Raw genomic sequence first — 22400 nt, 5'->3', positions numbered from 1 at the left:
GCAAACAAAATCCAAAAATTACTTGAAAACCTGACTATAATGGTTTAAATGAAAATGACGCGATAGGCTCATAGGGACTAGCACTGATAGGAGGTGTGGCCTTGGTGGAGGAAGTGTGTCACTGGGAGGAAGTGTGTCACTGAGAGGAAGTATGTCACTGAAGTCTTTGAGGTTTCAAAATGCTCAAGCCAGGCCCAGTGTCTCTGCAGTGTCTTCCGGCTGCTGGCAGACTCCAATGTAGAACTCTCAAGCTTCTTCTCCAGGACCAGGTCCGCCTGTGTGCCACCACGCTTCCCACTATGACAATAATGATCTAAATCTCTGAACTATAAGCCGACCCTAATCAAATGTTTTCTTTTATAAGAGTTGCTGTGGTCATGATCTCTTCACAGCAATAATTTAAACCATTCATGTTGCTAAAATCGGTAGGAACTGGCTTCAATTTAGGCCTCCTGATTTCAAGCCCTGCCTTGGCAGACAAGGTAGCTGATGCCTCCTTTGAAGTAGTGTTTCTGTCTTTTTTAAAACACACTTTCTTCTTAACTTTGATGAGTGTTAGTATGATGTAGTGTTCACAGATTAAAAAGAAGCTCTTACTAAGATTTACCTAAGAACAACTGAGTATTCTCTCGATTTCTGGCCGCTTTGAAAAGCCCATGCTGTGAAGAGGAACTGCAGACAGAGATGGTCCTGAAATCACGGGAAAGTGTTTATGTTTACCCTACAGGTATTGTCTGGGTCCATGGTAGCTTTGGGTGCTTTTCAGTGGTGAAGAAATGTCTTTCTGTGTCACCTGCTGCTCCATTTACACTAAGTAGTGCTGACTATGTGCCAACTGTGCAAGCCTGAAGTAGCAGTATGCACAGTGCGGTGACCCCATAACTTCCTGGGGATGCACAGTGCAGAGACCCCATAGCTTCCTCTGAAGATGCACAGACACTATAGCTGAAGCACTAGCTGTCCTCATGGCCAACAAGTTACCTTGTAAAGTGGCTTCTTCCTACATTGTTCATTTCTCTTTTAGGACAAACTTGGGGGCATCCTGCCCCTAAAGGTTTCTTCCCCCTACTTCACTCTATTCATAGCAAACATCCCTAACCTTACAATAGCATAGCCGTCAACTCCACTCCTCTCCTCGTCTCCCTATCAAGGTCACACGTGGCCCCACGATAGCTTTGGTCTTCCATGTTGCTCAACTTCTTGGCAGCTGCCCTCATTAGCAACCATTTTCACTATTTCCAAGTTTTCGGCTTTTCATATTTGAATGCTTCTTAGTTGCTAACTAGCTCTAGGAATTCAGAGAGTCCATCATTATTATTGGATAAGTACACGATGTACTGGTGGGGAAGGCACGCCACAGAACCTGTGAGGAGGTCAGAGGACAACTCTATGGAGTTGGCTCCTTCCCCTGGTTGGTTCTTTAAGTAGGTTCTGAGAATAGAACTCAGATCTTGACTCTGTGCTATGTACTGCACTTAACTGTTTTAAACAACCTTGAGTTGTTTAAAAAAAATTAAACAACAGCAACTTACTACCCTCTTAGTCTTATCACGGCCCTTGTCTTCAAAATGTTCCAGGCACTGGTCAAGACCTCTATCACCTGCCCTGTGGTTTAACGACCTCAGGAATGACAGCTTTGACCAGCATGCTCTCTGGGCTGGGGACTTTGGTTTGTATTCATGTGGTCCTGACTTTAGCACTGAACACACCTGCGTATCTCATCGCCAGCTCACCTTCTCCATGTGAATATCTGGCAGCCACCTCCAAGTATGATAGCCCTGAGAAGTATATCTCTTCACAAAAGCTCATTGCTCTGAGTGTTTGCCAGTCAGGAAAAAGCTTCACTGTCCATCCACCTGCTCAGCAAACTGCATCCACATCCTGGGCAACATGCTCCTACATAGCCCTAGTGATGGATCGTTCCAAAATTGCCTTATTTATGCGAATGTCAATGGTACTGTCATCTCCTCCAAAGAATCTCAGCTCAACATCAAGGTGCCCGGATGGACATTTCTGCAGAACACTCTCAATACCCTGCTGTCTCCCTCCAGCTACCCTGCAGAGAGCATTCCCAGCTGAGTTTGCAGCAGCCGCTCCATGGCCTTCATTGTATCTGGCATATGGTGGGCATTCAGTGAATCTGAAGAAATAAACCGGTGACCTAGAAGCTTTTGCTTTGGTTTTTTGTTTTGTTTCTCGTTTGTTTTTGTCGCCCAGCCTGGCTTCACACTTGCAGGCGATGCTGCCTGGGATTACAGCAGGGATTACAAGTGTGAGCTGCTACACTCACAGACCTAGGGTTTTTTATGGCATTCTTTCTCCACTGCCCCAAGTGCCCAGAAAAAGACCTCAGGGTTATACCTTGTAGAAAATAAGCCATGATCACAAGTGTGAGTCACTATCTAGCAGAAATGACAAGCTGGTCATAAAACTATGACCCAAAGACCAGCTCTGAACACATCCATGGCTCACGCATCTTCTACACTATGGGTACTTACAATATATTAAGTGCAGTCAATGGGCACCTTACACTCTAAAATCAGTACTCACTCTAAGGCCAAAATACCTACTACTTGGCCATTTGCAGTAGAAGTGCATAAGCTGAAGCTGATCAGCTAGGTGCACACATGACCTCTCTAGGTAGCCAGAGTGACAGACTGAGCGGCTCCAAACAGCACAACTACAGCAAAAGCCCATGCTCAAAACAAACAAACCACGTTAGCGAAAGTAGTCATGCTAACTTGCATTAGCTCACTAGCTTTATGGAGTACAATGGCACTCACTGCTGCTGCATTGGCACTGATGTCTCCCCCTCCACGTCACCACAAGTTACCGTCAATACTCACCTTGCAGTTTCTAGGGTCTTTGTGGCCTTGTCAATGTCCCCTTGGCTTTTATACAAACACGCCAGCTCAAACAGAGTGAACGGCACCAGATAGTGGTCATACTTCAGTAGCTTCTCACTAAAAAGCGAATGAGAATCAATTAAGTCTTAACAGAACACAAAAGGTACCATTCGGAACACATATTGTTCTTCACTTCCCAGACAACACTGAGACTATCACAGAGGAAGGCTGCGGTCACAGCTATGGAACTGAACAACCTACGGAATGAAGTATGCTTCCATACACTAATTGTTAATTCTTTAACATACAGCCCGCATTGGTGTAGTACCAGCTCTTAGGCAGACCAATACACACAGACCTTCGAGATGGCCCTCGAGAAGATGAGATCACCTTTGTGAGCATGTGGCTCCAAAGTTAGTAATAAGGAAGTTGCATTAGTTTTGTGTTTAACAAAGCATCAATTTCCTTCGTACCTAAGTCTTAGAATTCTTCAAAACGTCAATGACTATATGGCTGGCAGTTCTGTTTCAGCATCATTTTGGAAGCTAGAAGTTCAGGAAAAAAGCCTGAGTAACAAAGAGCCTTTTAAATCTAGAGCAAATTGTTTCTCTAGTTCTAACTGTAATGGATTTTTCATTTTTGGTGGTGGATAAGTACATAAAAAATATATTGATGATTAAAAGCATAAAATCCAATGCAAAACCCCACAGCTTCCATTCTGAATGGCTACTCTGTTCACTGATTTGTATAGTGTTTGTGCCAGGTTGACTTTAGTGTGTGATTTTTATTTTTATTTGTAACCTTTTAAATAAAGTCTAAAATAAATTAAACATAATGACAATAATCTATAGCTCAGTTTACCAGGCTATAGCCCAAACTACTCTCAGATGCCAAGGAGAAGTAAGAGCAAGATGGCAAGACTATTTGTGCTGAATCTGCCCTGGGGTCTGCAGAGAGACCTGAGACTTTGAGTCTCAATGGCCAAGCAGTAAATGAGGCCCTAGACCCATAAAAAGCACACGGCTGGAGCTGAATACCTTAAGCTTGGAACGTAGAATATGTCCTTTGGAGGAAGCAGACTAGAAGAAACCCACTCACTGGCAAAAAGACAAGACAGAGACGATGGTCTCCTATTGCCTGCACTTTTGACATGAAGAAAAAGCAAAACACATCTCTTTGGAAATTAACAACACATAGGCCAGTCTTCACAGAAATTTACAATCCAATTTTACATTGCTCAAGAGGTCCAAACACTGCTAAACATGATATTAACACGACGGTGGCTTTGGTAGAAGTCAAAATAAGTGGTATAGGAAAACTCTTCCACAACTTAACCCCACTGAAGGTGATTTCACAATCCAAACCCTGGAAAGCACAGGAGCAAATGCCTCCCTGTGAGAGGCAATAAAACAAAGCAGGCAGCACACACGGTCACTGCTGCACCAGTAAACTAGAACTGCATATATAGTTTCCTAGTGTTCACCAAATATAGTATACGACCTTATTTGGGAACTAGAAAATGTGTCCTACATTCTCACAAATACTGTCATGAGGGAGGACACTGTATGGCCTCCATCTTCATGGTGTGCAGGGTTTTCAAAATCACAGCGCCAACGTTTAAAAATCAGGAGATCTGACTGGGCAGTGGTGGTGCACACCTTTAATCCCAGCACTTGGGAGGCAGAGGCAGGTGGATCCCTATAAGTTCAAGGCCAACTTGGTCGACAAGAGCTAGTTTCAGGACAGGCTCCAAAACTACAGAGAAACCCTGTCTCGAGAAACAAACAAACAAACAAAAATCAGGAGATCTGACATTAAATGCAGCTTCCAGCTTCTTTCTGTAGGGACCACAGTTGCTGGGCCCACACTGTGCAAAGTGAAGTGTTACATAGTCACAGTCTTTAGAGAAAACAGGGGTTACCAGTTCACCCATAAGCATTCAGCCTTGCTCGGGCTCTATATACAAGAAATGGGTCATCTTTAAACACTGGGTGTAAATGCATAAAGCCGTATTCCATGCAGGCCATAGCTTGGCACATCACTTTGCCTCCAAGTCCCCTGAAGCCACAACTTGAACCCAGGCTGGCTCTTACCTTTCCACAATGTGGTTGAAACACAGCTCAGCTTGCAAGGGTCGCTCTAAGTTCTTGAGGCAACATCCCTTCAGTAATTTCACCAAGCACTCATCATCCACAGAGTCAGCAAAGTCTTAAAACAACAAGAAGAAACAACAGGGGGAAGAGTTCATTGTCTTCTGGGGTGCCTGGGATGAACGCTAGCGCCACATCCATATGAGGTGAACACCCTGAGCTGCCTTGCCAGCACAAAAATACTTGCCAAAAATCCTAATTGAGAAGAAAACTAACTGATGTTGGGCTTTAGGGGAAGCGTTTAATAATAAGCTTACCAACCTACTACATAAAACACAATGGGAATGCTTGTTCAGAAGAACACTGAGCTTACACATTCTACGCCATTCATCTAGGGAGACCGCAGGGGCAGATTTTTCTGGTGGTCATAGTAAACGCTGTGCCCTTAGCTACAACAGGAAATCTGATCTCTAAATAAAGAATGAGCTTCATTAATTCTCTCAGAGGTAAAGGAGGAGGAAGCAGGCTGTCTCCTCCTGTTGTTTTGGCTTCTAACTGCGCTGGCGTCCGCGCAGGAGAGGGTAGCACCTCCATATGGAGAAGCAGATGGCCTCCCACCCGTTCAAAATGCAGGAAGCAGAAACCTCTCTCCAGATCATTATGTTTACAACCTAGCAATTCTCGCAGGTTATGTTCTTTGGGGGGAGAATTATGCCATGAAATGGTTCTGAAATACAGGAAAGGCACCGAAAGTCGCCACAAACAGCCATGCTCCGGGAAAATGTCAAGGATTTCCTTTTCCTATTCAGGCCCCTGTCTTCTCCAGCGCAGTTTGGATATGTGTTAAGCAGAATGAGCCACATGGTGTCGTGGCTATCCGTCAAAGGTAGCCACGCCACGTGTTCTGTTCGTGAAGATTTTTCTGCTTTCTTCTTTTGCAAGTGACAAGCAAAAAAGTCATTCCAAGACAGACTGCTAATTTACACGTTTCCGGCTGTGACAGCAGTGTGGAGGGGCGGTAAGGGGAGAGGACTGGATCCTGGGAGTCTCCATACTGCAGCCGCATGCTTTGGGTTCAAGTCTCAGACCCCGTCAGTGACACGTGCTGGTGTTTCAGTTGGTAAACCCTCAGCTATGGGAAGCAACAGTGCTACTCACCCAACTGGTGGGGCTCACTTCACTTCTAAGTGTTAAACACATGAGATTCACCTTGAACTGTCAAGGGCTAATATGCCATGGGTCACACACTAGGAAACCCACAGGTACCAACACCTCTGACCTTTCCTACTAGGGACTTGGCACCCCTTACCTTCCATTCTCCCACTCACAATCCACGCTTCTATCAGGGAGTCTGCTGAGAAACAGGTCAGTCAGACCCAAGCCCAAAGCTGGGTCCACACTGGCCGCCACTTTTCCGTCTCATTTCTGTGCATTCTATTGAATTCTGAGAAGCAGTTTTCTAATGTTATGACAATAGCTGCTTGCTCGATGAATGATGTTTGAGGTGGCACAGACAATGGCTACTAAAAACCCAGTAGACGCACTCTGTGGAGATCATAAGTTAGCAATGTGACAGGGCTTCATATGCCACCTCTTCCACAAACTCAGAAGCAAAGCCCAGTTCCCCTGACCACAGCGCAGTATCACATGATCACGCCCCATCATGGCCTGCACCCGCACACAAGAGGAAGAGCCGAACACCTTCCATTTCTACTGGGGAGAAGGCTGCTGAGATGCCCTGCGGGTGAAGGCACTAAGTGTGACGGCCTGGGTTGGATCCCGAGGACCCACATGTGGGAGGACAGCACTTCCCATAAACTCTCCTCTCGCACATACACACACAGAGAGAAATAGGGTTTGAGATGTTTTTGGTTTGTTTGTTTAAATCACAGGAACAATGCCACTGCTCACAGGTGGCACAGCAAGGCTGCCGATGTCCTAAATGTGGGCGGGCTAAGACTGACAGACATCTGAAAACTACAAAGATACCCACACTGAGCATTACAGAAACCCACTGCAGCACCGAAAGGGAAACACGGGAGCTGGCCGGAACGGGGAAAGCGGCCAGGCAGTCCTACCTTCCTTTATGTAGCTGACTCTATTTGCTGTTAATGTCACACCACACAGATTAATCGCAATGACAGACAAAGTGGATCTGCCGCCGACTTCTGGCTACATGATGAATTTGGTTAGAATCCCAAGGAAAACAGTGCAAAACTCACCGCCACGTGTCGACGCTAAGCATGTCAGCAAGCGCTCTCGCATCTAGCTGTACCCTTTGTGCGGACGACCAACCTGTACGTACCAAAGCCAGGCCCTACCACAGGACAATTGTGCCCTCTACCCTCTGCCCTTTAACCACAACTGACAGATAGAAAACCAGAACCACATCTGGTATGGTATCTAATAACGGGCAGGGGTAGAAGCCCCCACAACCTCAGGCTTGGAACTTCACTCAATCTTCCAATCAGGATTCCCCACACACACTCTGAAGAATGGAAGTTTAATTAACTAACAGTCAGAAGTTTTAAGGCAGGGAAGATAATGTTCCTACATAAAACAATGGTCCTCAAAACCATTATAAACCTAATGTATATTCAGATAGAGATGACCCTGACAATAAACCAATTCTTTCACCAGGGAAAAACGGAGGACAGGACTGTCAGCAAGCGTGGGACACATGCTGCGTCTCAGCTGGTTCACCCAGAGCTCGCGCGTGGCATCTGAAGATACCGTTAGAAACAGGAGCAGGAAAGGCAGTGTATGAGCACGCGATGCAAACACTAATCCTTTAGCTCTCTTTCTCCGGTCAATAGAGGGCAAAATAACCCGAGGGGGAAGAGCCTATCCAGAGAAAACCCCAGTGGTCATTCACAAACTCAAGACCCTTGACTGAGAAAGGCTCCACCTTGGGAGCTGGGAAGATCCAGGAGACATCACTGGGGGCTCAGGAATGGAAGTTGACCCCACCGAGTCCAGCCCATCAGAGCTGGGGGAGCAGGGCGTACATGAGGAAAGCTGGCTATTTCTGCAACTGTTCTCACGTAAGCAAGCCCCCAAAGGTTTTCCTTTACTTTCTGCTTTTCACATAAACATTCATTCATCCATTTAATTTGTAGACATGTGGGCTTTAATTTATAATTCCCATAAAGGCAAGAGCTATCTTTAGTTAAATTCATCGAACAACAGAGACCACTACTAAATTTGTTCAAAATTTTGAATTTTTGGAAAAGTTCATCTCATGAAATCTCATTTTAAAAAAAACACTGGTTTTTATTTTATATGTTTGAGTGTTTTGTCTGTATGTAATGTGCACCACCAAAGGCATACCTGGTGACCATGGAGACCAGAAAGGGGGGGAGGTCAGGTTCCCTGAAAGTGAAGTTACAGTCAGTTATAAGCTACCATATGATTGCTGCAAACGGAACCTGGGTCCTCTGTAAGAGACTCCTCTTACAGAGTGTTCTTAACCACTGAGACATCTCTCCAGCCCCTAAATCTTATTTTATTTTATATGGGGGCGAGGGGTTGAGACAGGTCTCACTATGTGGTTCTAGTTGTCCTGGAACTCCCTTGTAGACCAGGCTGGCCTCAAACTCACAGAGATCTGCCTGCCTCTGTCTCCTGAGTGCTGGGGTTAAAGGCGTGTTCCACCTCTACCAGGCTCCAAATCTTATTTAAAAGGTAAACGTCAATATACTTCCATTTTATCTCAATTTCAAAATAATGTTGTGTTGATTTCCACACAAAATATTTTTCTTTTAAAAATAATTTTACAATAAAATAGCAAAGATTGCCTTATATATGTTAGATTGGCTACTATTTAATTTTGTTTTATGCATGAGTGTTTTGCTTGCATATATGTCTGTGCATGGTATCCATGGAGTCCAAAATAGGGCACAGACTGTATTGGGTGTCTGAACATAACATGATGAACCACTCAAAACACAGGACATGGCATTATAGCATACTGAGACCTAACTGTCACCGAGCCAGTGTTAAGAGGTAAGAACTTCAAGAGGGTGGCAATGTGTGCTGTGTGCCTCATTCTGTCTCCACATCGTGCCCTCTGCCATGCGACAAGAAGGTCCTCATCAGCTGTAGCACCTGGATCCTACAACCCCTAGGCTCCAGACCTGTGGGAAACACACTGGTTTTCCTTCATCCATCACCCAGCCTATAATATTCTGTTATAGCAGCAGAAAAAGAAAAGCAGGTCCTTAAAAACAAAAACTTTAAACTGGCCCACAATGGCTATGCCATAAAAGTGGAATCACATCCTACATGGTTTTTTGGGACAGACACCCATTCTTTGGTGCATCAGGAGGCGCCATCCTCACTCCATCTTGACAACAAGCACCCAGACAGCAGAAGCTCAAGCCTTGTTCTTGAGATGCACACAGAACAACATGTGCCCCAGGGAGAGACCAGAGAGGCATCGGAGCCAAGATAAAGACTCTGCACACTTACTCTGAGTTTGCAGAGCCGCCTCAGCCTTCTCCACAGTCACCAAGAGGTTTTCAGAAAGGTCCTTCCTTTTGGCTACTATCGAAAAGCCATTCCAGACGTACATCATTTCCTGAGGAGGAAGGATGGAAAACCATATGTGAGGTGTCTGCTAAGGACATCAGCATGACAGTCGGGATCTTGTTCTACTTTTCTTCATTTGGGATTCAGTGACATAAGTTCCCCTGGTTTATTATATATATGCCTTTTGTCTTTCACGCTCTGAGGTAAGGAAGCATATACCTTATACTCACTCATTCAACAAACACACTATCTACTAGCGTGCGATCCTTTGGATAGAACAGAGATACAGAAGTAAAATAATATTTTAAACTGACACTATAAACAATTTTGTTTAATGTAAATTTTTGTTGTTACTTTTAAGAAAAGGGAAATATTTTAAAATGTCTGCTAATTGTTTACATCAAGTGTTTCCAAGCATATCACTAGAAATGATCATTGGAATATTTATTTTACTGGGCTCAGGTTCTTTTATATCATTAAAAACATGTGTCGGCCCAGTAATGTGATCCAATATGCAGAAAACACGTTTGTTTAAAGGCCATATGGCTGAATGACAGCCCCTGAAATGTAAACTAATGACTTCTCATTGCAGATTATATTTAATGGGCTAACAGATGAGAATTTTTTTTGGATCAAAAGCAAATGTGCTTTTGCTTGAAAATATTTTTCTAATGTCCAGACAGTGCCGTTCATATTTTGAAGGGTATACAATGAGCACGAATTTTAAGATACAACAGATAGTGTTTGAGAATCTTCTTAGCCAGAGCAGTCATGGAAACGAGGCATCAAATGATGGTGTCAGGCTTGCTTTACGGCACTGAGAGCTAGGGGCACAATTCAGTAATGACATTTTTAAATTGATGACTTAAATGTTTTTATGAGTGTAGTATTTATCCAAGGGAGAAACAAGCTTGGTTTGAAATTTTTATGAAAAGCAGGCTGTGGCAACATCTCTTGGTATGAACAATTCTAAGTCAATTCTTTGTCATTGTATACCCACGAACCTTCAGTGATTCAAAGCATGACAGAGCCTCATACACACCAGGGTCTAAGTACTAAGGTAGACAAAGGGAGACAATGGTCAAGTGAAGTTTCTGGAAAGTTCTTTGACATAGAATCTTCCCAGTACAAACCACTTGATAGCAGCGAATGTGGAACAGTACTAAAGCTAATCAGGGCAACAATAGGTACCAACTGGGAGAGGGTTTTGCGGTCTCTGTGTTGAGCACAGTGTTCTTGCTATTGTCTGTGCTCAAGACACAATTATAGGTCCATCACATTCCGACCTCATCCTGTCAGTCTAACCTTAGGGTTCTGTGGGAAACACCGGTCTAAGTGCTACCAGCTGCAGGTTAGCTCGTGTATCTGACCCGTCAGGGGCTGTATTCTTATTCCTCTTAAAATACACAAAGAACGTCTGAGAGTCAGCAACAAAACAAAAGAATCACCCAATGAAACAAGAATGATATGAACAATGGAGAAAAAAAACTAAAAATGAATGAGCAGAGGAAGACACTGAAAAGTGTTAATATAGAAATGCAAATTAAAAGGGTGTAGTATCAGTCATTTGAATTGATACAGTATGGGGGTAGGAATTTAATGTTATCTCATCTACCCAAACATTAACACACAGCCTTCAACTAAGAACTCCAGGACTTTGAAAACATTCCCAGAGAATTACATGTGCATATAAATGATGCCCTTTGCAGCAATGTCTATGACAGTAAAAAATACTGGAAAATGGCACAGAACTTTCAAAGGAGAATGATTAAATCATCCAAGTTATGGAAGTCTCAAGGAACCAGCCACGGAGGAGGACTGTGACATTGGGGTGCACTGAAAACTTCCCTGGGCCAAGGTTAAGAGTCACGGCAAAGCAGTATATCCAGCACTAAAGAAGGTTTTGTTCAAAATATTCAAGTCAAATGGTGTTTTCACAGAGGCTTTGCCAAAACAGAGGGGTGATGAGGAGGGTGAACTCAAGTGGGACTGGAACAGCCAGCCGCCCCCTGCAGCCAGGGCCCCCTGCAGTAGAACACCCTAGTTGGAAGGGGTTCCTCTCTGGTGGGAGAGCCACCCCTACGAAAGGCTGTAATGCAAAGGGGCGTGGCACACCTCGGGGATGAGTCTTCTTTGTTTACAATCCCACATCAAAGGGGCAAAGCTTTGCTTCACATGTGGTCCAGGGTGGTCGGGCATTCCCTATGCAGCCCAAGCTGACCTCAAATCTGTAGCAATTCTCTGGCCTCAGCTGCCCAAGTGCTAAGATTGCAGGTATGAGTCATCATGCCCAGATTAAACAAACTCCAGATCAAAAAAAGTATTTTCTGGACAATTATTCTCTAAAGGTTTTCTTTTACATATCTATTAGAAAATATAAAACTGAATTTGTGGATTGTTTTGTAATTCAGTTCCACTTCAGTGAAGCCGTGTTCTCCCTTTAGGTCTGAACATCCTCATCTGAAACATGGAACTGAGACCATTCTTAATTTTATGATGAAAGTCAAATGGCATGGCCTTTTTGGATTTGCCTTTATCACAATGTCTAGGACATACAAACTAATCAAAAGGCAACAGGTAAAATTTTCAACGTTTTAAAATTAGTTTATGTATAAATATAAAAATACACAATAGTTCTTAAGGAGCCATAAGCTTCCCATCCAAAGCTAAGTACATTCCTTGATGCTCTCAATAGTGACTTTATCTCTAGCATGGAGACCAGGAATAAAAGCAGATACCAGGGCAGGTAGGACGAGCTTCCCGGGGGCTCCTGAGGAGGGTGAGTACCGGCGTGCCTTCCTCACAGCGAACTTCTCGGTTGGGAGAGATTTCCCAGCGATCCTCTGCTTCAAGCCATCTACCTGTCTGTGGAGAGCCCACGAAGAGGGCAGTGAGCATACATATCATTTACAACGGACTTTTTACACCTACATCATAGGCCAGTAGCAGCTGGGAACCTGTTCCAAATGCACAGTACTGGGCGTTCCCCATGAACCGGCAGTCCTAAGGTCGGGACCAGCAATCTCGATGAGGACACACGTCCGGGTAATACCGGATACACAATTTGGGGAGAGCCAGTAACTCACGTTTCCTTCCAGCCATCTTAGCTGGCATCCTACAGGTGTCAAACATAGTCCAGGCTAATCTGGGCATAAAATTGTCTATTTCCAAAATATGCAGAAAAGAGAAGGGAAGCGGCTGTGGGGTGGTCTTTCTGTGCGCTGGATTTGTTTTGCTATCATTGGTTGATAAGTAAAGCCGATGTGGCCTAAAGCCAGGGATAATATAGCTGGCGGGAAAGTCAGACTGAGTACAGGGAAAAGGGTGGAAGGACAGAGAGAGATGCCAGCTGCTGAGGAAGCAAGACAGGTTAAAAAATGAGGTAACACCATGGCCTCAAGGCAATATATAGGCCAATAGAAATGAGTAAATTTAAATGTAAGAGCTAGTGAGTAATAAGACTGAGCCATCAGCCAAGCACTTATAAGTAATATTAAGCCTCAGAGTGGTTATTTGGGAACTGGAGGGCGGGAGAGAAACCTCCGATTACATAACGGTACACCAACGTGAAGCTCTCAAATTTCTGTAAGGCCTGAAAAAGCTTTAGAAGGGGCTTCTAAACACACAGTAATGGAGCTAAAACCAGCTTCCTAGTTATGGCTCTCATGGGGACCACAGCACAGAGATGCCACGACATGCAGGCTTGAGCACAGCATGGCAGATTCCTGAAAGTTGGGCAACAGTTGCGTGGTGGATTTAGTTTTTGCTCAAAGAGACAAAAAAAGTCTAAAAGACACACAGCAAAAGCAGTTCAGAAGGAAACACCTTAAACAGGTTCCAGTGTGTTTTATAATGTGCGCAGGCTTAAGAAAGAAAGAAAATGGGTACATGCAGTTGTAGAAATAAATAAAATAGTTTTAAAAAATAAAACAAAGTCTTTAAAGAGACAGTAAAAATAATATAAAAGAAAAAAGTCACATAAGTTTGGGAAATAAACAGGGAATCTGATCCTATATGTTATTGTGTTGATTCAGAATTTTTTGATGGCTGATGGACAAGAGACAGCTGTTGAGAGACATGGGGTTGAAAGAGAGACCAATAAAATATACCAATATAAATATTTTAAAAATGCCTTAGCTTTAAAACAAAAGTCAAAAAATATATTTGTAGAATGGACCTTAAAAGAGATGCAGTGCTTTGGAGAAGTTGTTTTCTTCCCACAGGAAACAAGAGGCTATGGATTCATTACAGATTAAGATAGACCAGCTGTGATCTAGAAGGCTGCCTGACCTTGTCAAGTGACATCTATCAACAAAGATTATAACTGGTCTTCCCAGGACTTGGCCATTATCTCAAATTTTCTCAGGAACCCTAAAGATACTTTGTCCACAGACAGCAGGAAGCAGTTTGGAGACACTGATGTCCACATGCCCCAGAGTTGGGGTGTATGGACGGTCTTTGGTTATTTGGTGGGTTATTGACATTTGTTATATTTAAGGGAATATAGAAAGGTATAACAAAACAAATTTAAAGCTAATTTTGTTACAAAGTATGTATGTTTCTATTTTTGTTTAAATTATTTTTGTATATTATTACAAATTTAAGGTTATTTTTGTTATACTGTATAAATGGTTCTTCTGTTTAAGGTATTTTTATATATTGATACAAATATAAGGTTACTATCCTTATGTTGCACATATGTTTTCTATTTTTGCTTAAGGTATTACCTATACAGCTCATACCTATAAAACTTGTTTAATTATGCAATATGAAGTCTTAGTCCTTAAAAGCTATTCTGGCTAATAAAGAAATACAGGCTAATAGTCACCCATATCTATCAAATTTATAGTTATGTTAGATTTTCAAGGTAATACAGAGATATAGTTCGGATAGGTAATCTTCAAACGCTTCAAAGACCTATGAAATATGGCATTCATATGTTTTAAGAACTTAGACTTTTCTCGACAGTTACATACGTCTGATCCTGGCAGCACCAATTATTTTAAGGGTATGATGGGCCTCAAAGAAGTTCTTTATGGAGTTTGCTTTCAATGTGGCAATACTATCCATTTGGGCAAGAAGTTACTCTTTCCTGGACTGCTTGACAATATTTTGTATAAACTGGACATGCAGGACCCACAGGAAAATGACCACCACTGAACTTTGTTAAAACAAGGCGGAATGGTCCTTCAGAGTTCCTGCTTCACAGAAGAAACTGCCAGGCATTCTGCAGGACACCGAGGAAAGTGACTGACGAACTGCCAATATAGGCAGGGCAGTGTTTCAAATTTCCTGCTTCATTGAAAAGCCTGCCAAATGCTATGGGCCTGTAGGCTGAAAATGGATGCCCCAATGTAGCAAAAACCTTTAGGTGACTGTCCAGGCAGTCAGATATCTCTGTTATTTCTAGAGTTTTGGAAGTTGTTTGCAATGCACTTCCTGTTTACTCAGGTAATAATATATCCTTCCGGGGTCTTTGATGGAGTTGAAGACTAGACAGTTATAACTGTTTTCCTTAGTTATGATAAAAGATAAATTAGAAATGAAACTTTAGACTTACAAAGATAGAATAGATGATAGAGTATTTTCTTTAATTTTGCCAATACAAACAGACTAAATATTTTAACTGTGATTCTTACTTGATAATTGTTTTTGTTGTATACAATTTTACTATGTTAAAGTTAAAACCTTCCTTTTCAATTAGACAGAAAGTGGGAAATGTTGTAGGATGGTCTTTCTGTATGCTGTGACTATGTTTTGCCCCCATTGGTTGATAAATAAAGTTGATTTGGCCTATAGCCAGGCAGAACATAGCAAGGTAGGAAAGCCAAACTGAATACAAGGAAAAGAAGAGTGGAGGAGAGACGGCAGTCAGCTGACAAGGAAGAAAGACATGTAAATGATGAGGTAATGCATGTGGCAATATATAGATTAATAGAAGTGGGTTAATTTAAATGTAAGAACTAGCTAGTAATAAGTCTGGGTCATTGGCCAAGCATTTATAAGTAATATTAGGCCTCAGAGTGGTTATTCGAAAACTGGCAGGCAGGAAAGAAACCTCCAATTACAGGAACCATGTAAATTGGTACATTTCCTGTTTCTCTCTGCAGATATTGCACAGATTTATAACATAATGTATCTCTGAAGACAACCATCCATTTATGCATATTTGAGATAGCTAACCAAACATAGGTAATTTTGTAAATAATCATTTTAGGATTTACTATTTTCAAAATTCTAAGTTGGCTGTGTAAGCAGGAAGAACTGAGTTCAAATCCTCGGAACCCAGGTTGGTTCCTGCATGTGCCTGTGACCCAGTGGAGACAGGAGACATAAGGGACCCCAGGATTTGCTGGCCAAGAGCCTGGCTCCAGATTCAGTGAGATCCTAGAGAGAATAAGGGGGTAGAGTGGAACTCCTAACATCATCCTCTGTCCTCCGCACATGTCTGGGTATGCACACACACTCCTATACATGATGCATACATGCACACTGCCCCCCCCCCAAAATCTAAGATCATGAGAATGAAAAACTAGGATAGAGAGAGACTACATGTTCTTGGAAGAGACTATGTTTGTGGGGTGGGTCTCTTTCTTATGCATAATTCTATGAATGCATGACCAAGGGAAAGGATTCAAGAAAATATCTGATTACATCACTGACAGAATCAAACGAGCAGGAGAAGAACCTTAGTGTGAAAGAGCAGGAGCAAACCCCTGATAACTAAACTCTAACTCTAGAAAGCAAGTATAAGGCATGTTTCCATGATTCCCAGATATGCAAACACATCTGAAAATCACGCTAAAGAATGACAGGCTGGCTCTCAGCTAAGTGTATTACTCTAAGTGTGTCCATATCGATGAGTAGAAAAAGTAAGAACTATGGGAGTAGAGTGCGAAGGGAAGAAGTCAGATGTGTCTAACCCACCGGGGCCCCGTGAGAGAAACATTGTTGTGCTCACCTGAACAGAGCCACCACATTCTCATTGGTCGTTGCCACCTCCTCCTCCGGAAGCATGCTCAAAATGGCAGCTTTCAAGAACACATATGTTGCCTTGAGGAAACAAAGACAAGGGCTCACTAGAGAACATGAGATTTTAGCCTTGCACACAGAAGTGACCTAGAACTCTTCCATACGTCACATTAAAAGGTGTCAGGGTTAGCTACCTTTTTCAACAGAGTCCCAGCACTAAGAGGGGTAAGTGGATAGGGGGCTCCCACATCTAACCAGAAGCTATTTGCAATTGACACCTACTGGGAAAGGGAAAGCTACTGGGAAAGTGGAGTGTCACTGGGTACACTGACTACACTCCAGAGAGGATGTAGCCCCTGTGAAGAGTAGCTGGCCAACATAAAACGAAGTCCATGTTTTTTATTTTTGTTTAGGTTTTTATTTTTCTTGTGTGTGGGATTTGGGGTTTGTTCTGAGACTTTTGGTTTATTCTTTGTGGGTGTTTTGATTTTCATTTTTGTAATTTAAGGTTTTTTTGTTTTTTTTTTTAAGAAAGGGAGAGAACATAAGTTTGGGTAGGTAGGGAGGACCTGGGAGGAGTTAGGGAAGGGAACATGATAAAAGTACATTGTATAAAAGAAATATTTTAATTTAAAAAATGAAACACACAGGCTTTAGCTCTCTGCTCACACTGAAGTGCTGAAGCGCTCTGATGAAGCTGGGATGATGGCATGCCTATCATCCCAGCACTTGGGAAGCTTAGGCAGGCGGCTGCCACAAATTTAAGGTCAACCTGGGATTCACAGTGAGCTCCAGGCTAGCCTTGGCTACAAAGGGAAATTCTGTCTCAAAAAACAAAAACAGAAGGGAAAAACAGGTACTCAAATACATCTGCATGGTTTCCAAAACTGATTAAAAATATCACTAACTATTAAAAAAAAGTTTGTTCCAGATGACAGTAAGTTTTCAGTGGTCATTTTCCTATGACAGGAACGTGCCATCATGGATAGGAAAGTGGGCAGAACAAACAAAAATCGTGATCTCTTCCTCTCAACTTCTCAAAAATGGCTCAGAGTTAACTTTAATTATCACCAAAAACTTGGTCAGGGCATTGAAAGTCTACAAAAATCACCAAGATCACAATACAGGAGACTATAAGGCCACAGGCAGGTTATCCTGGCAGTAACACACCTTTGTTGGACAGCACTTTGGGGGACTTTTTCTGCCTGGAGTGCTGAGGACAGCACCTGTGATTCTAATCACTAGCTAATTACCGCCACTCCCTCCTCCAGGTCTCTAAACGGAGCAAAGTGTCCATGTCAGAGTCTTGAAAACTCGATCTTAAACGACAAACACAGGAGCCACGCAGCAACAGAAAACGTTGAGAGCAGTAGGGCTTTACCTTAGACCATTTACTCTCTTTGCAGAGAAGGTCTGAATAATAATACGCCTGCATCCAATTCTGCTGGTATATATAAATCCACATTAATTCCCAGTAACAGAGATGGTGAAACTGTTTCCACTCTTCTTGAACTGAAATGCATTTTCGAAACGTTTCTTGAGCCTATAAGTCAATTGCATAAAGCTGATCATCCAGATATTAGACAAGGAGATAACAACCTAACGGGAAAATACATAAAACACTTTGTACAGAGAGAACAAGAGCATCACTCAGTAAGCCACTCCATATGACATTACGTTCTCTTCCTTACATGTGATGCTGTGAGGGGACCTTGTACTTTATAACATAGGCATAGGAAAGCCCTTTCCAGTGAGCGAGAAATGACAAAACTCTTTCATAAAACACAGATTACAACAGTTTGAGAACCTCACTGACCAAAACACACTTTAAAAAAGATTCCAGATACTGGGTAGGCAAAGAGAAGATATTGCTGCCCACAAATTAGCAGAAGCTTTTACCAGGAAAATTGGTACAAATGTAATCCGGCAAATCAAAGAAAAGAATAAACAATCGATAAACATACAACAAATTCACAAACTAGTTAATCGGATTTGAAACTTTGAGCTAGGCATAGCTTGGTGGCAAAGCACTTGGCCAACATACACGAGACCCTAGATTTGACAAGCACAACAAATAACAATAGTAAGAACAAAATTAAGTAAAAAATTCAATTCCTTTTTTTTATGCTCATCACCTGGGCAAAAAAAAATTTAAAGGACAGAGACTTCCAGAGTTGACAAAGAATATTAGAAATACAGGCTCTCACATTTAAAGATTTATTAATTTTTATGTGTATTTGTGAGTGCCCACACCACACACATATTGCACCACATGCATGCCTGGTGTCTACAGAGGCCAGAAGAGGGTGTCAGATCCCTTGGGACTAGAGTTATAGGCAGGTGTGAGCCACCTGATGTGGCTGCTGCGGACTGAACCTGTGAGAAGAGCGAGTGCTCTTAACCACTGAGGTATCTCTCCAGTCTGTTTCTCATTTCTTTACAGAGGTTTAAGACTCTTCGATAAGAAAGGCCATTTGCCTGGATGGCAAGAATGCAAGCACCACCTGACCCAGAATCCTATCCCAATGGATCTGTGCACAGAAATGCACACATGACAGTGGCTTAGTGGTCAGTCACTAGTGGCTGTTGGGAGCTGTAGATCCCTGGCCCCTTGACTTTCTTTGCCTGTCTTAGACCCTTTGCCAGCTGGAGTGAACTGAGCAAAACCTGTGCCTGCAGCTGCTCTGAACCTGCTGAGTCTGCAGCTGAAAAACCCCGAGAGCTGGGCGTGGCTAAGAATCCCTATATAAGCTGCCCCTGAGCGCAGTAAACTTGGCATTCTTATACCAAGGATGACTCCTGTCTGTGTCTCTCTGTGCGTATGCTTCTAAGTCTCCAGCTTAGGTCCTGGCTCGCATGACGTTGGTGTAGTGATGAGGCGAGCAGGCCTGCTTTTCATCGCCCCCCCCCACCCCCGCTCCTGGCTGCCTGGCTAGCTTTATACCCGAAATAAGAACACACAAACTGTATTCTTTTAAACACTGCCTAGCCCATTAGTTTCAGCCTCTTATTGGCTAATTCTCACATCTTGCTTTAACCCATATTTAGTAATCTGTGTAGCATCACGAGGTGGTGGCTTACTGGGAAGGATCCTAACCTACATCCTTCTCGGGTCAGAGAATCATGGCATCTGCCTGCCTCTGCTTTCTTTCTCCCACAATTCAGTTCTGTCTTCCCCACCTACCTATGTTCTGACCTATCAGGCCAAGCAGTTTTCTTTATTAATCAACCAATGAAAGCAACAGATAGATAGAAGACCCTCCTACATCAGTTTGGCTTTTTACAAGTAGTCAGTTTAGTTAGTATAACTATCCATCTCATGAAAGGAAATAGAGCCATCAAAATAAACAGGAGACTTAAATACACTGACCTGGAGGAAGGTTTACAATAAATAGAAACAATGTTTGCTCTCATTTGTGTGGAGGGATACATAGATACACACACACACTCTTCTCTTGTACATCAGGGAAATTAGTCAACTAGTGCCTCTGACAGGAACCAGTGCAGCTGCATGGTAGGCAAAAGATAGGTTCCAAAATCCATGCAGAAACGGATAATCCTCAAAGCTTTCTGAAACCTCTTAGATTGTCCATGTGTTATTTTATACACTCTTGAAAATATATTTTATATATTCTACCATGAACTATTTCACATACTTTATGCATAAACATGAATTGAGGTAAGTTACTAAATGTGGCAACATATATGTACAAAGTAAAAGCTTGGCTTTTCAGAATTATACTACCTATTTCTTTTATTTTATTCTAGTACACATAGATTTACATATGTTGAATGAGTGTGTGATGGAGCCTTTCCACACAGACAGTGCCCCGAGACAACCCTTGCTGGACTAGCTACCTTTTCAGCATTGCCCTTCAGCAGCTCGATCCGGGCGTGGTAGAACAGTATGAGTGAGCCCTGCGGAGAAAGGAGAAACACACTTGAGCAGACCATGGCGGCTGGAGCGCGGCTGACAGACACGGGCACAGTGAGCATACATTTGGGAACTGCTGAAGGAAGGGCGCGAGGAGACTCTCTGCTTCCACCACGTTCACTTCTCCTGTACCTGGAAACGGAACAGACCCGGCTCAGTGCTCATGAAACGCGGTACGTATTTACAACCAACCCCCCAAACATATGTCACCATACACAGCGAACACAGACAAGATGAAGGGGATTATTTTGTCTTTGTTTACATTTGAGAAGCACATGATTTAAAGAGCTCTAGGGAAGAGAAATTCTCAAGAATGGAGGAGGCTACTTCAGATCCCCACTGGCATTTCTACTTTTCAAGACAACGACAACTTACTTTACTTCCAAATTTAAATTTATAAACATACTGAAAATCTAACATGAATGTGGTGCAATTTAGCAGCCTTATACATAAATCTTATTTGAGAATAGATTGTAACTCCAGTACCAGGGGATCCAATGCCCTCTTCTGGCCACTGTGGGCACTAAGCATGCACACGATACACAGGCATACATGCAGACAAAACACTCATACGGATAAATTAAATACATAAATATAAGTAACTTTAAAAAATGTTCAGTGAGAACAACCAGTCAAGCGTCTCTGCCAAAGATCACTATGACAAATCTATCTTCCAACTCAAAAAAGTCAAAGATAAAGAGCTGGAGCCTACTAGCTCTTACCAAGAATAAGGGAGATGTAGGTGTGGAAAGCCAGGATGGTAAGGCAACAGAGTGGGGACCGCATGCTGCTTCCTGACGCACCTTCCCGCAGCTGCAGAAGGCCCAGGTCCTGAGGAGAATAATTGCATCACAGAAAAAAAATCTGACTGAAAAAGCACATTTATAAATTTTCACATGTCATTCGTATGTCCTGCCCTCCATGAACTTTGGTGTTTTCTTCACCAACTTGGAATGATGATACTATTTAAACAGAAACAAACTTCACATTTTAAACTGGCAGAAGACAACCTGGCAAAACCTTTGTAATTGCTCACTTCACACAGCCTAGAGACATGTGAAGGAAAAGCTGACATGGAGGAACTGCCGGGTTCAGACTGGTCAGTAAGCATGCCTGTTGGGGACAGTGCTTTACAGAAGAAGGCAGCCACTGTGAGGAGTGCCAATCCCTAGGCAGCTGGTGTGGGCTGTATAGGGAAGCTATCTAAGCATGAGCCTTTGAGCAAGCAGTACAGTGAGTCAGCGAACAGACCTCCTCCATGGTTCCTCTCAGGTTCCTGCCCTGACTTCCCTCAAGGACAGACCACAATCTACAGGTGTAAATGAGCCTCTCCCTCCCCTACACTGTGTCTGCTCAGTGTTTCACCACAGCGACAGTGGCCAAACAATGGTCCAGCCCCACAGAAAATCATCCTGAGGTACAAGCTCAAGATGCTATGACGGGCAAGACCAAAGGACTCTGTGCCCGCAGAGCCCGCCACCCAGTGGGGCAGTGAGACAGGAACTCACTCTCTTATAGCACCAGAGTGAGCTCCCTCAAAAAGAAGACTAGAGGATTCTGGAAGTTAGGGACACTTGAGCCTCACTGAGACAGTCTGAGGGCATTCTGTGGAAGCAATGACATTTATCTGAAACCTAAGAGAGGAGGCACTCCTGAGAGAACATCTCCCGAAAGCTGCTGGGGAAGGATGCTACAGCAGAGAGAAGCGGAAATTCCTGTCCACATGAAGACAAAATGACATTCGTACCCTGTTTCCAGAAAATCCAATAAATTCTAGCAGTCTGATAATTCTTGCTGGTAGAAGAGACAGCATCTGTAAGATAAAACAGAAACGTGAGTGGATCTGGGTTTTAGAAAACTTAAACTATTGACAACCCAATTGTTGCCCTAAGCTGCTCACAAGTTCCAAAGCTCCCACAAACTAAGCCACGTTGAACAGACTATGAAGCAGTGAGGAGACACAGCCTGGCCTTCCTACGACCCTCGGAGCACTGTCTTGGCTCTTCTTGTGTGAAGAGAAGTAACATG

The 22400-nt window shown here is 43.0% G+C and overlaps 1 protein-coding gene across 2 annotated transcripts in view; it reads right to left on the bottom strand.

Moving 5' to 3' along the window:
- The window catches only part of Ttc39b (tetratricopeptide repeat domain 39B), a 114850-nt gene that overhangs the window by 7622 nt on the left and 84828 nt on the right, over window positions 1–22400 (bottom strand). For both annotated transcript variants that reach the window (XM_048453001.3, XM_048453003.3), the window contains 10 exons: window positions 22120–22185; window positions 21095–21203; window positions 20437–20504; window positions 20297–20356; window positions 17820–17981; window positions 16428–16519; window positions 12205–12331; window positions 9407–9515; window positions 4940–5054; window positions 2847–2963 (listed from right to left, as the gene is read on the bottom strand). In XM_048453001.3, the coding sequence (XP_048308958.2) occupies window positions 2847–2963; window positions 4940–5054; window positions 9407–9515; window positions 12205–12331; window positions 16428–16519; window positions 17820–17981; window positions 20297–20356; window positions 20437–20504; window positions 21095–21203; window positions 22120–22185 (1025 nt within the window). The remainder of the gene's footprint in view (window positions 1–2846; window positions 2964–4939; window positions 5055–9406; window positions 9516–12204; window positions 12332–16427; window positions 16520–17819; window positions 17982–20296; window positions 20357–20436; window positions 20505–21094; window positions 21204–22119; window positions 22186–22400) is intronic.

Source organism: Myodes glareolus, chromosome 3 (assembly GCF_982192425.1).
Source record: "Myodes glareolus chromosome 3, mMyoGla1.1, whole genome shotgun sequence".
Classification (NCBI taxonomy): Eukaryota; Metazoa; Chordata; class Mammalia; order Rodentia; family Cricetidae; genus Myodes; species Myodes glareolus.
The sequence above is the reverse complement of the archived record's forward strand: the minus strand, read 5'-3'. Positions and strand labels throughout refer to the sequence as shown.